Source organism: Oncorhynchus mykiss, chromosome Y (genome assembly GCF_013265735.2).
Source record: "Oncorhynchus mykiss isolate Arlee chromosome Y, USDA_OmykA_1.1, whole genome shotgun sequence".
Classification (NCBI taxonomy): Eukaryota; Metazoa; Chordata; class Actinopteri; order Salmoniformes; family Salmonidae; genus Oncorhynchus; species Oncorhynchus mykiss.
The window spans coordinates 33,845,414-33,859,159 of NC_048593.1; the positions used below are offsets into that span (position 1 = coordinate 33,845,414).

Consider the following 13,746-nt stretch of genomic DNA (forward strand, 5'->3'; position numbering starts at 1 on the left):
ATGATAACTCTATCTGACGACCTCTCTGTCTGATGATCTCTCTAGCTGACGATCTCTCTATCTGAGGATCTCTCTAGCTGATGATGTCGCTAGCTGACGATAACTCTAGCTGATGATAATTCAAGCCGACGTTAACACTAGCTGATGATATCTCTAGGTGACGATATCAATGGTTGTGATATCAATGGTTGTGATATCAATGGTTGTGATATCAATGGTTGTGATAACAATGGTTGTGATAACAATAGATGTGATAACAATAGCTGATGTTTCAGAAATTATCATTATTGAACTGCATTGTTGGTTAAGGGCTTGTTAGTTAGCATTTCACAGTAAGGTACCTGTTGTATTCGACGCATGTGACAAATAGCATTTGATTTTTATTTTGACAGCCTTCTCTCCATCTCTCACCACAGCAAAAGAGGAATCGGTTGCCACCTACAAAGGCAACGAGTTCTTCAGCTATGACTTATCTCAGATGCCCATCCAGAGCAAACTGGACGAGATCACTCTGTCCTTCCGCACGCTGCAGAGGAACGGCCTACTTCTCCACACCGGGAAGTCAGCTGACTATGTCAACCTATCCCTGAGGAGCGGCGCTGTGTGGCTAGTCATCAACCTGGGCTCAGGGGCCTTCGAGGCCCTGGTGGAGCCCACCAACGGCAAGTTCAACGACAATGCCTGGCACGAAGTGCGCATCACACGCAACCTGCGCCAGGTACAGTACTGTACACACCCTCTCTGTGCTTCTTCCTGCACTCAGCAGTAGATTTAGCATTATTACAGGAAGATTTTCATTTTCTATTTGAAGAGGGTGTGATAGTATCATCATTTAGCTTCCAGTTGTTGTGAATGCATATCCATCATGGGCATCCAAGGGAGACCAGTTATAATGTGAGTTTGTGATTGAATTATATTCACTGTGTTGTGTTCATTTATCCCTCAGGACTGAAAAACAAAGATGTTTTAGGCTACCCTTTTCTGATTTAGCCCTCAATTTATCTTTATCAGTCCCAAGCCAAACTCCAGTGACTCATACCCCAAGTGTGAAAGTCTTTAGGGTACGTTGAGTAAATGTGCCTCACATATGCTGTAGTAATCCATTCTTATTCTCTATGGCTGTCGATACACAATCTTGTTCTTTTCAATTCAGTTCAGAGTAAAATGAATCAATGACACATTTGTGTCTCTCTCAACATTTTTTCTCCATAGGTGAACCATGTTGATGTGGGATGTTCCTCCCTGTGTGACTAGTGTTGAGGTGTATATTGTTGTGGCTGAATTGACTTGGAACGTGTTGATTGATTTCTGAGTCAGTCTCATTGAGTCTCCACATTATAAGCCTACTAGTAATGAATATGATTTGTTCGTGTATTGAAGTTGCTTTTATAATTCCATGTTTCTAACATAATATATTTGACTTTACCTTAATGCTTATAATGATGTCAGTGAATTTATCCTGAGGAAGGATACTACCAATATAGCTGATGAGTGGTCCATATTTAGCTAGATCTATCCTCTAGGGTTGAACTTATAAAAAACCTTTTATCTTTAAAGATTACAGCCATGTATTTCACAACATATTTCTGTGCTAGCTTTACACCCTGTCAGGATTAGTCAGTGCCATGCTCTCCTACTAACCCTGGTCCTGCCTGCTTTCCTCTCCCATGCATTATTTGCAACTTATTTTGTACGTAATGTTTCTGCAACCGTATCTTATTCCAAAAAAGAGCTTCTGTATATCAGGACAGCGATCACACACCTCGGATTAGACAAATATTTGTTCTACAAAAAAAGACGACGCACAAGACATTCTCCAAACACTCCACAGGACCGACATCACTGTTATTTGCAAGAGGAAGCGACGCAGGTACAGAGGACAAAGAGCTGGATGCCTGGTCAGGACCCGGAGAAGGCGACTGGGAAAGCTGCCGTTACCGTCAATACTACTCGCCAACGTGCAATCATTGGACAATAAATTAGACGAGGTACGATCATGAATATCTTACCAACGGGACATCAAAAACTGTAATATCCTATGTTTCACGGAATCGTGGCTGAATGACAACATGGATATTCAGCTAGCGGAATACATGCTGCACCGGCAGCGTGTCTCTGCATATTTGTAAACAACAGCTGGTGCACGAAATCTAAGGGAGTCTCTAGATTTTGCTCGCCTGAAGTAGAGTATATTGTGATAAATTGCAGGCCACACTACTTGCCTAGAGAGTTTTCAGCTATACTTTTCGTGGCTGTTTATTTACCACCACAGACAGATGCTGGTACTAAGACCATACTCAGTCAGCTGTATAAGGAATGAAACAAACAGGAAAGTACTCACCCAGAGGTGGCGCTCCTAGTGGCCGGAGACTTTAATGCAGGGAAAATTAAATCAGTTCCACCAAATTTCTATCAACATGTTAAATATGCAACCAGAGGGAAAAATAAATTGGTCACCTGTACTCCACACACGGAGACGCATACAAAGATCTCTCTCGCCCTCCATTTGGTAAATCCGACCACAACTCTATCCTCCTGACTCTTGCTTACAAGCAAAAATTCAAACAGAAAGCACCAGTGACTCGGTCTATAAAAAAGTGGTCAGATGAAGCAGATGCTAAACTACAGGACTGTTTTGCTAGCACAGACTGGAATATGTTCCGGGATTCTTCCGATGGCATTGAGGAGTACACCACATCAGTCACTGGCTTTATCAATAAGTCAAATCAAAAATCAAATCAAATTTTATTTGTCACATACACATGGTTAGCAGATGTTAATGCGAGTGTAGCGAAATGCTTGTGCTTCTAGTTCCGACAATGCAGTAATAACCAACAAGTAATCTAACTAACAATTCCAAAACTACTGTCTTGTACACAGTGTAAGGGGATAAAGAATATGTACATAAGGATATATGAATGAGTGATGGTACAGAGCAGCATAGGCAAGATACAGTAGATGGTATCGAGTACAGTATGTACAAATGAGATGAGTATGTAAACAAAGTGGCATAGTTTAAAGTGGCTAGTGATACATGTATTATATAAGGATACAGTCGATGATATAGAGTACAGTATATACGTATGCATATGAGATGAATAATGTAGGGTAAGTAACATTATATAAGGTAGCATTGTTTAAAGTGGCTAGTGATATATTTACATCATTTCCCATCAATTCCCATTATTAAAGTGGCTGGAGTTGAGTCAGTGTCAGTGTGTTGGCAGCAGCCACTCAATGTTAGTGGTGGCTGTTTAACAGTCTGATGGCCTTGAGATAGAAGCTGTTTTTCAGTCTCTCGGTCCCAGCTTTGATGCACCTGTACTGACCTCGCCTTCTGGATGATAGCGGGGTGAACAGGCAGTGGCTCGGGTGGTTGATGTCCTTGATGATCTTTATGGCCTTCCTGTGACATCGGGTGGTGTAGGTGTCCTGGAGGGCAGGTAGTTTGCCCCCGGTGATGCGTTGTGCAGACCTCACCACCCTCTGGAGAGCCTTACGGTTGAGGGCGGAGCAGTTGCCGTACCAGGCGGTGATACAGCCCGCCAGGATGCTCTCGATTGTGCATCTGTAGAAGTTTGTGAGTGCTTTTGGTGACAAGCCAAATTTCTTCAGCCTCCTGAGGTTGAAGAGGCGCTGCTGCGCCTTCTTCACAATGCTGTCTGTGTGAGTGGACCAATTCAGTTTGTCTGTGATGTGTATGCCGAGGAACTTAAAACTTGCTACCCTCTCCACTACTGTTCCATCGATGTGGATAGGGGGGTGTTCCCTCTGCTGTTTCCTGAAGTCCACAATCATCTCCTTAGTTTTGTTGACGTTGAGTGTGAGGTTATTTTCCTGACACCACACTCCGAGGGCCCTCACCTCCTCCCTGTAGGCCATCTCGTCGTTGTTGGTAATCAAGCCTACCACTGTTGTGTCGTCCGCAAACTTGATGATTGAGTTGGAGGCGTGCGTGGCCACGCAGTCGTGGGTGAACAGGGAGTACAGGAGAGGGCTCAGAACGCACCCTTGTGGGGCCCCAGGGTTGAGGATCAGCGGGGAGGAGATGTTGTTGCCTACCCTCACCACCTGGGGGGCGGCCCGTCAGGAAGTCCAGTACCCAGTTGCACAGGGCGGGGTCGAGACCCAGGGTCTCGAGCTTGATGACGAGCTTGGAGGGTACTATGGTGTTGAATGCCGAGCTGTAGTCAATGAACAGCATTCTCACATGGGTATTCCTCTTGTCCAGATGGGTTAGGGCAGTGTGCAGTGTGGTTGAGATTGCATCGTCTGTGGACCTATTTGGGCGGTAAGCAAATTGGAGTGGGTCTAGGGTGTCAGGTAGGGTGGAGGTGATATGGTCCTTGACTAGTCTCTCAAAGCACTTCATGATGACGGAAGTGAGTGCTACGGGGCGGTAGTCGTTTAGCTCAGTTACCTTAGCTTTCTTGGGAACAGGAACAATGGTGGCCCTCTTGAAGCATGTGGGAACAGCAGACTGGTATAGGGATTGATTGAATATGTCCGTAAACACACCGGCCAGCTGGTCTGCGCATGCTCTGAGGGCGCGGCTGGGGATGCCGTCTGGGCCTGCAGCCTTGCGAGGGTTAACACGTTTAAATGTCTTACTCACCTCGGCTGCAGTGAAGGAGAGACCGCATGTTTTCGTTGCCGGCCGTGTCAGTGGCACTGTATTGTCCTCAAAGCGGGCAAAAAAGTTGTTTAGTCTGCCTGGGAGCAGGACATCCTGGTCCGTGACTGGGCTGGATTTCTTCCTGTAGTCCGTGATTGACTGTAGACCCTGCCACATGCCTCTTGTGTCTGAGCCGTTGAATTGAGATTCTACTTTGTCTCTGTACTGACGCTTAGCTTGTTTGATAGCCTTGCGGAGGGAATAGCTGCACTGTTTGTATTCGGTCATGTTACCAGACACCTTCCCCTGATTAAAAGCAGTGGTTCGCGCTTTCAGTTTCACGCGAATGCTGCCATCAATCCACGGTTTCTGGTTAGGGAATGTTTTAATCGTTGCTATGGGAACGACATCTTCAACGCACGTTCTAATGAACTCACACACCGAATCAGCGTATTCGTCAATGTTGTTGTCTGACGCAATACGAAACATGTCCCAGTCCACGTGGTGGAAGCAGTCTTGGAGTGTGGAGTCAGCTTGGTCGGACCAGCGTTGGACAGACCTCAGCGTGGGAGCCTCTTGTTTTAGTTTCTGTCTGTAGGCAGGGATCAACAAAATGGAGTCGTGGTCAGCTTTTCCGAAAGGGGGGCGGGGCAGGGCCTTATATGCGTCGCGGAAGTTAGAGTAACAATGATCCAAGGTCTTTCCACCCCTGGTTGCGCAATCGATATGCTGATAAAATTTAGGGAGTCTTGTTTTCAGATTAGCCTTGTTAAAATCCCCAGCTACAATGAATGCAGCCTCCGGATGAATGGTTTCCAGTTTGCAAAGAGTTAAATAAAGTTCGTTCAGAGCCATCGATGTGTCTGCTTGGGGGGGGATGTATACGGCTGTGATTATAATCGAAGAGAATTCTCTTGGTAGATAATGCGGTCTACATTTGATTGTGAGGAATTCTAAATCAGGTGAACAGAAGGATTTGAGTTCCTGTATGTTTCTTTCATCACACCATGTCACGTTAGTCATAAGGCATACGCCGCCGCCCCTCTTCTTACCAGAAAGTTGTTTGTTTCTGTCTGCGCGATGTGTGGAGAAACCCGTTGGCTGCACCGCTTCGGATAGAGTCACTCCAGTGAGCCACGTTTCCGTGAAGCAAAGAACGTTACAGTCTCTGATGTCCCTCTGGAATGCTACCCTTGCTCGGATTTCATCAACCTTGTTGTCAAGAGACTGGACATTGGCAAGAAGAATGCTAGGGAGTGGTGCACGATGTGCCCGTCTCCGGAGTCTGACCAGAAGACCGCCTCGTTTCCCTCTTTTTCTGAGTTTTTTTTTTTTTGGGTCGCTGCATGGAATCCACTCAGTTGTCCTGTTTGTAAGGCAGAACACAGGATCCGCGTCGCGAAAAACATATTCTTGGTAGTACTGATGGTGAGTTGATGCTGATCTTATATTCAGTAGTTCTTCTCGACTGTATGTAATGAAACCTAAGATGAGCTGGGGTACTAATGTAAGAAATAACACGTAAAAAAACAAAAAACTGCATAGTTTCCTAGGAACGCGAAGCGAGGCGGCCATCTCTGTCGGCGCCGGAAGTCGCAATAAGTGCATCGAGGACGTTGTCCCCACAGTGACTGTATGTACATACCCCAACCAGAAGCCATGGATTACAGGCAACATTCGCACTGAGCTAAAGGGTAGAGCTGCCGCTTTCAAGGTGCGGGACTCTAACCCGGAAGCGTACACGAAATCCTGCTATGCCCTGTGACGAACCATCAAACAGGCAAAGTGTCAATACAGGGCTAAGATTGAATCATACCACACCGGCTCCGATGCTCGTCGGATGTGCCAGGGCTTGCAAACTATTACAGACTAAAAAGGGAAGCACAGCTGCGAGCTGCCCAGTGACACGAGCCTACAAGACGAGCTAAATCACTTCTATGCTCACTTCGAGGCAAGCAACACTGAGGCATGCATGAGAGCATCAGCTGTTCCGGATGACTGTGTGATGATGCTCTCCATAGCCGAAATGAGTAAGACCTTTAAACAGGTCAACATACACAAGGCTGCGGGGCCAGATGGATTACCAGGACGTGTGCTCCGGGCATGTGCTGACCAACTGGCAGGTGTCTTCACTGACATTTTCCACATGTCCCTGATTGAGTCTGTGATACCAGCATGTTTCAAGCAGACCACCATAGTGCCTGTGCCCAAGAACACAAAGACAACCTGCCTAAATAACTACAGACCCGTAGCACTCACGTCCGTAGCCATGAAGTGCTTTGAAAGGTTGGTAATGGCTCACATCAACACCATTATCCCAGAAACCCTAGACCCACTGCAATTTGCATACCGGCCAAACAGATCCACAGATGATGCAATCTCTATTGCACTCCACACTGCCCTTTCCCACCTGGACAAAAGGAACACCTATGTGAGAATGCTATTCAGTGACTACAGCTCAGCGTTCAACACCATAGTACCCTCAAAGCTCATCACTAAGCTAAGGAAACTGGGACTAAACACCTCCCTCTGCAACTGGATCATGGACTTCCTGACGGGCCGCCCCCAGGAGGTGTCTGTGAGACGCAGTGTGGCTGAACGGATGATCTCTGCATGTGTATTTCCCACCGTAAAGCATGGAGGAGGAGGTGTGATGGTGCTTTGCTGGTGACACTGTCTGCAATTTATTTAGAATTCAAGGCACACTTAACCATCATGGCTACCACAGCATTCTGCAGCAATACTATCCCATCTGGTTTGGGCTTAGTGGGACTATCATTTGTTTTCAACAGGATAATGACCCAACACATCTCTAGGCTGTGTAAGGGCTCTTTGACCAAGAAGGAGAGTGATGGAGTGCTGCATCAGATAACCAGGCGTTGTTTAAAAAATGTTTGGTTACTACATGATTCCATATGTGTTATTTCATAGTTTTAATGTCTTCACTATTATTCAAGAATGTAGAAAATATTAAAATAAAGAAAAACCTTGAATGAGTAAGTGTTCTAAAACGACTCTTCAAAAGGTAGTCTTCATTTTTTTATATTCTTCATTTGTTTCTGTTAGATACTAAATTCAGCTTTTCATTGCTTTGCATTTAGTGGAGCTTTTATTTTATCTCTCCAATTAAATTCCCACTCAATTTTGATTTGTATTATTGGTATCATTTTGAATAAAGGCCAAATCTATGCATTGACTGTTACCTTACAAAGGGATGTATACACATGTCAGGGCATTTTATTGGTCTTTTCTAAAGCACTAGTGTGCTTTGTTGACTTTACCATCTGCCATTTCTTTCTCCTCCCCTTTCTGATGAAGCACCCAGCTATTGAACATGCTATGGTAAACATTATATGATAGTCAGCATATGAATTGTGTAGTTTGTTATTTTTCACAATATCTCTTGCTTTTTTTTTGCTTTTACTTTCTAGAAGTTACAAAATTGGCAACAATCATTCCACTAGTGTCATCAGTGTTCTTGAGTCACTGTAACAGATATCTTTGTCATCTAGAATTCACGTCTGTCTGACAAGCTGTCTGTCCTCCCGAGTGGTGCCGCAGTCTAAGCCATTGCATCGCAGTGCTTGAGGCGTCACTACAGACCCGGGTTCAATCCTAGGCTGTGTCACAGCCGGCCATGACCTGCAGACCCATGAGGTGGCGCACAATTGGCCCAGCATTGTCCGGGTTAGGGGAGTGTTTGGCAGGCATGTCCTTGTCCCATCGCGCTCTAGCAACTCCTTGTGGCGGGCTGGGCGCCTGCACGCTAAGTCCGGTCACCAGTTGTACGGTGTTTCATCCGACACATTGGTGCGACTGGCTTCCGGGTTAAGTGGGCAGTGTGTCAAGAAGTGCGGCTTGACAGGGTCGTGTTTCGCGTCTCCCGAGTCCACACAGGAGTTGCAGCGATGGGACAAGACTGTAACTACCAATTTGGATATCACGAAATTGGAGAGAAAAAGGGGTAAAAATACAAAAAACTGAATCATGAATAAGAAGTCAGAACTAGAGAATTCGGTTTAGAATAGGTCCATTGTGGCTAACAGGAAGAACAAGCATACATCTTTCCTATAGTGGGTATCAATGAAGTGTCAGGCACTGTGAAACAGTATTAATCAGAGAGAGAGACTTTAGTAAAAAAAAAACATTTTTGTCAACTTCAAAGCTTCACTTCCCTTTCGCCTTATAATCCTAACGTAGGATATAAATATGGAGACAGGTAGATCCATGTAGTTTATTTTTGGTTAGTCTTTTATCCATTCTGTTGCCTCCACGAACATCAACAGTACATAGTAGAAATCATCTACACCCTCTGTTAGTGTGATTTTCTCTTTCCATTTGACTTTATGTGAATGATTCATAATTCCGTGATTAATATGCATCGCATGTGTCCACACTCAAGCCCTTGATGGGTTATTACAACAAATAAAGCCACTTTTATTCCAACCAAAATTCCAAGGTCTTTCTATTCACACTAAGAGTATATAAAGTGCCTTCGGAAAGTATTCAGACCCTATTACTTTCAACACTTTGTTACGTTAAAGCCTTATTCTAAAATGGATTAAACAAATAAAATCCTCATCAATCTACACACAATGCCATAATGGCAAAGCATTTTTGCTAATTTAAAATAGAATGGAAATATCACATTTACATAAGTATTCAGACCCTTAAGTCAGTACTTTGTTGAAGCACATTTCACAGTGTTTACAGCTTCAAGTCTTCATGGGTATGACGCTACAAGCTTGGCACACCTGTATTTCGAGAGTTTCTCCCATTCTTTTCTGCAGATCCTCTCAAGCTCTGTCAGGTTGGATGGGGAGCGTTGCTGCACAACTATTTTCAGTTCTCTCCAGAGATGTTCGATTGGGTTCAATTCTCGGCTCTGGCTGGGCCACTCAAGGACATTCAGAAGCCACTCCTGCATTGTCTTGGCTGTGGGTCATTGTCCTGTTGGTAGGTGAACCTTCGCCCCAGTCTGAGTTGCTGAGCGCTCTGGAGCAGGTTTTCATCAAGGATCTCTCTCTGTACTTTGCTCTGTTCATCTTTGCCTTGATCCTGACTAGTCTCCCAGTCCCTGCCGCTGAAAAATATCCCCACAGCCTGATGCTGCCACCACCATGCTTCACCGTAGGGATAGTGCCAGGTTTCCTCCAGATGTGACGATTGGCAATACATCTTGGTATCATAAGACCAGAGAATCTTGTTTCTCATGGTCTGAGAGTCTTTAAGTGCCTTTTGGCAAACTCCAAGTCGGGTTGTCATGTGCCTTTTTACTGAGAAGTGGCTTCCGTCTGGCCACTCTACCATAAAGGCCTGATTGGTGGAGTGCTGCAGAAATGGTTGTCCTTCTGGAAGGTTCGTCCATCTTATCAGAGGAACTCCAGTGCTTTGTCAGAGTGACCATCGGGTTCTTGGTCACCGCCCTGACCAATGTCCTTCTCCCCCAATTGCTCAGTTTGGGCTGACGGCCAGCTCTAGGAAGAGGGTTCCAAACCTCTTCCATTTAAGAATGATGGAGGCCCTTGGGGACCTTCAATGTTGCAGACATTTTATAGTATCCTTCCCCAGATCTGTGCCTTGACACAATCCTGTCTCGGGGCTCTACGGACAATTCCTTCGGCCTCATCGCTTGGTTTTTGATGTGACATGCACTGTCAACTGTGGGACCTTATATAGACAGGTGTGTGCCTTTCCAAATCATGTCTAATCAATTGAATTTACCACAGGAGGACTCCAATTAGGTTGTAGTGACATCTCAAGGATGATCAATGGAAACAGGATGCATCTGAGCTCAATTTCAAGTCTCATAGCAAAGGGTCAGAATACTTATGTAAATAAGATATTTCAGTTTTTATTTATTGATTAATTTGCAAAAAATTCTAAAAACCTGTCTTCCCTTTGTCATTATGGGGTACTGTTTGTAGATTGCTGAGAATTTGTATTTATTTCATCCATTTTAGAACAAGGCTGTAACGTAACCAAATGTGGAAAAAGTCAATGAGTCTGAATACTTTCCTAATGCACTCTATGTCCGTCTATCTGATTCGATCTAGTACTGAACTGACAACCATTTGTGTGTCTGACTCTAACGTCCTTACTAAAAGAACCCCCTTCCCTCTCATCCCAACCTGCATATAGACATTCTCTCTTCATTATCCCAACCCTACCCTCAACCATACTTCCAATAGACAGAATAATCCTATACTTACAAACCCTCTCATGCACTTCCCTGCATACATTGTGCTTTTCCTTGGATAGCTTCCAGTTACTGACATGCCGACAGAAAGAAATGCACCTCCTGTGGAAACATTTCTTTTTTAACAATCTCTGGTGGTCCGTTTTCACAAGCTGTATTCGTCTTCTAAACAAAATAGCTTTCTCTTTTGTTTCTCTCAATTCAATTCAAGAGGATTTATTGGCATGGGGAACATATGTTTACATTACCAAAGCAAGTGAAATGGATAAACTAAAGTGAAATAAATAACTCTTGTCTCTCTCGCGCTATCCCCAATTGCTTTCTCTCTCACACACACTCAATCACACACTCTCTGGCACACACACACACGCACGCACGCACGCACGCACACACACACACACACACACACACACACACACACACACACACACACTCACTCACTCACTCACTCACTCACTCACTCACTCACTCACTCACTCACTCACTCACTCACTCACTCACTCACTCACTCACTCACTCACTCACTCACTCACTCACTCACTCTCTCTGACTCACTCTCTCACAGACACACACACATACACACACATACACACACAAACACTTTCAACAACTCCCTTGTTCAACCTTGCCTACAATTGAATCTACAGATTCATTACAGCTCTAAACAGAAACAGCAGACATAAAAATGTGTTGTCCTTTAATGAGGGAAGGACATTTAAAACCAAGAAACACCCATGTCTAATTATCAGAACCGGGCAATCCCTCAGAGTAGGTGGGTGCTAATATTTGTATATGTTTTTGTGCATATCCCACTCTACTTGAGACACACGCCTGAGCAATTAGTTGTATGTGCTTTGCTCAAGGACACAGAGTGCAGGTGGCTGGGCTTCGCTTTTCTCAGAGAGGACCCCTGCGAAACATAATACTTGTCAGTCAGCAATAATGGTCTTCAGACTTCACATAATATCATTAGGCATACAGTACAGACCCCTTTTCCAGTACACGACACACTGCTCGCAACTCCTGGCGGCAGTAAAAACCACATCGCCATCTGCGCCCAGCCTAGATTTACGTTTTTATTCATTCTAAACAAAAAATATTTTTGGGGGGTTCTCGTACGCTTACAAATATGTTTTGGATGCAGTAATTGTTAGCTAGAATGCTAACACTCATTGATATAGGCTGTAGCAAAAGCTAGCCAAATAGCCTTTTTACTGGTTAATTTTTAGGGATAGGGGGCAGCATTTTCACTATGGATGAATAGCGTCCCCAGAGTGAACTGCCTCCTACTCTGTCCCAGATGCTAATATATGCATATTATTAGTACTATTGGATAGAAAACACTCTGAAGTTTCTAAAACTGTTTGAATGATGTCTGTGAGTATAACAGAATTCATATGGCAGGGGCGGTAGGGTAGCCTAGTGGTTAGAGTGTTGGACTAGAAACCGGAAGGTTGCAAGTTCAAATCTGTCGTTAAGAATTTATTCTTAACTGACTTGCCTAGTTAAATAAAAGTAAAATTAAATGGCAGACGAAATCCTGAGAAAAATCCAAACAGGAAGTGGGATATCTGAGGTTGGTTGATTTTCAACTCATCGCCTATTGAAATCCCAGTGGGATATGGATCTGTTTGCACTTCCTACAGCTTCCACTAGATGTCAACAGTCTGTAGAACCTTGAATGAAGCTTCTACTGTGGGGCCGGATGAGAGGGGAATAAGTCAGTGGTCTGGCAGAGAGCCAGGTCCTGTTCACGAGCATTCCACAACTTCCACATGATATCGACTTAATTTACACAAAGGAATTCTCTTGTTGGAACGTTATTGAATATTTATGATAACAACATCCTAAAGATTGATTCTAAACTTAGTTTGATAAGTTTATTCCACCTGTAATATAACTTTTTAAAGTTTTTGTCCGACGTTCGCCTGGACCTGCACGAGCGTTTGGATGTGTGTACTAAACGTGCTAACAAAAGTAGCTACTTGGACATAAATAATGGACATTATCGAACAAAACAACAATTTATTGTGGAACTAGGATTCCTGGGAGTGCATTCTGATGAAGATCATCAAAGGTAAGGGAATATTTATAATGTAATTTCGTATTTCTGTTGACTCCAACATGGCAGAGAAATTTTGTTTCTATCTGAGCACCGTCTCAGATTATTGCATGGTATGCTTTTTCCTTAAAGGTTTTTGAAATCTGACACAGCGGTTGCATTAAGAACAAGTGTATCTTTAATTCTATGTAAAACATGTATCTTTCATCAAAGTTTATGATGAGTATTTCTGTTATTTGATATGGCTCTCTGCAATTTCTTTGGATATTTTGGAGGCATTTCTGAACATGGCGCCAATGTAAACTGAGATTTTTGGATATCATTATGCACACTATCGAACAAAACATAAATGTATTGTATAACATGATGTCCTATGAGTGTCATCTGATGAAGATCATCAAAGGTTAGTGATTCATTTTATCTCTATTTCTGTTTTTTGTGACTCCTTTGGCTGGGAAAATGGCTGTGTGTTTTTTGGACTTGGCGGTGATCTAACATAATCATATGTTTCGAGGTAAAGCATTTTTTAAATCAGACATGATGGGTAGATTAACAAGATGTTTATCTTTCATTTGCTTTATTGGAGTTGTTAATGTGTGAAAGTTACATATTTAAAAAAATATATTTTTGAATTTCTCACGCTGCCTTTTCAGCAGAATGTTGTAATAAGCAGGACATTCATACGAAACTTAAAATCCAATTATAATCCAAAAGTAGTGTGAAATGCACTCATAAGCAACATGTAAATAGAGGCTTTTTTGTCTGCCATTTTATAAGAATTTCCCCTTGTTCTGTCACCAATTTGCGCGCATCACTCTCGTGTGGCAATGTTTGCAAACACAGAAAGGGATCTATCCTCTCTAGTGTATG

The 13,746-nt window shown here is 43.6% G+C and overlaps 1 protein-coding gene across 1 annotated transcript in view; it reads left to right on the forward strand.

Annotated features, from left to right (window-relative positions):
• The first annotated feature begins 421 nt into the window (after window positions 1–421).
• The window catches only part of LOC110510124 (neurexin-2), a 243,230-nt gene continuing 229,905 nt past the window's right edge, over window positions 422–13,746 (forward strand). The window contains exon 1 of the mRNA XM_036967308.1: window positions 422–718. Coding sequence (XP_036823203.1) covers window positions 479–718 — 240 coding nt within the window. The 5' untranslated portion in view covers window positions 422–478. The remainder of the gene's footprint in view (window positions 719–13,746) is intronic.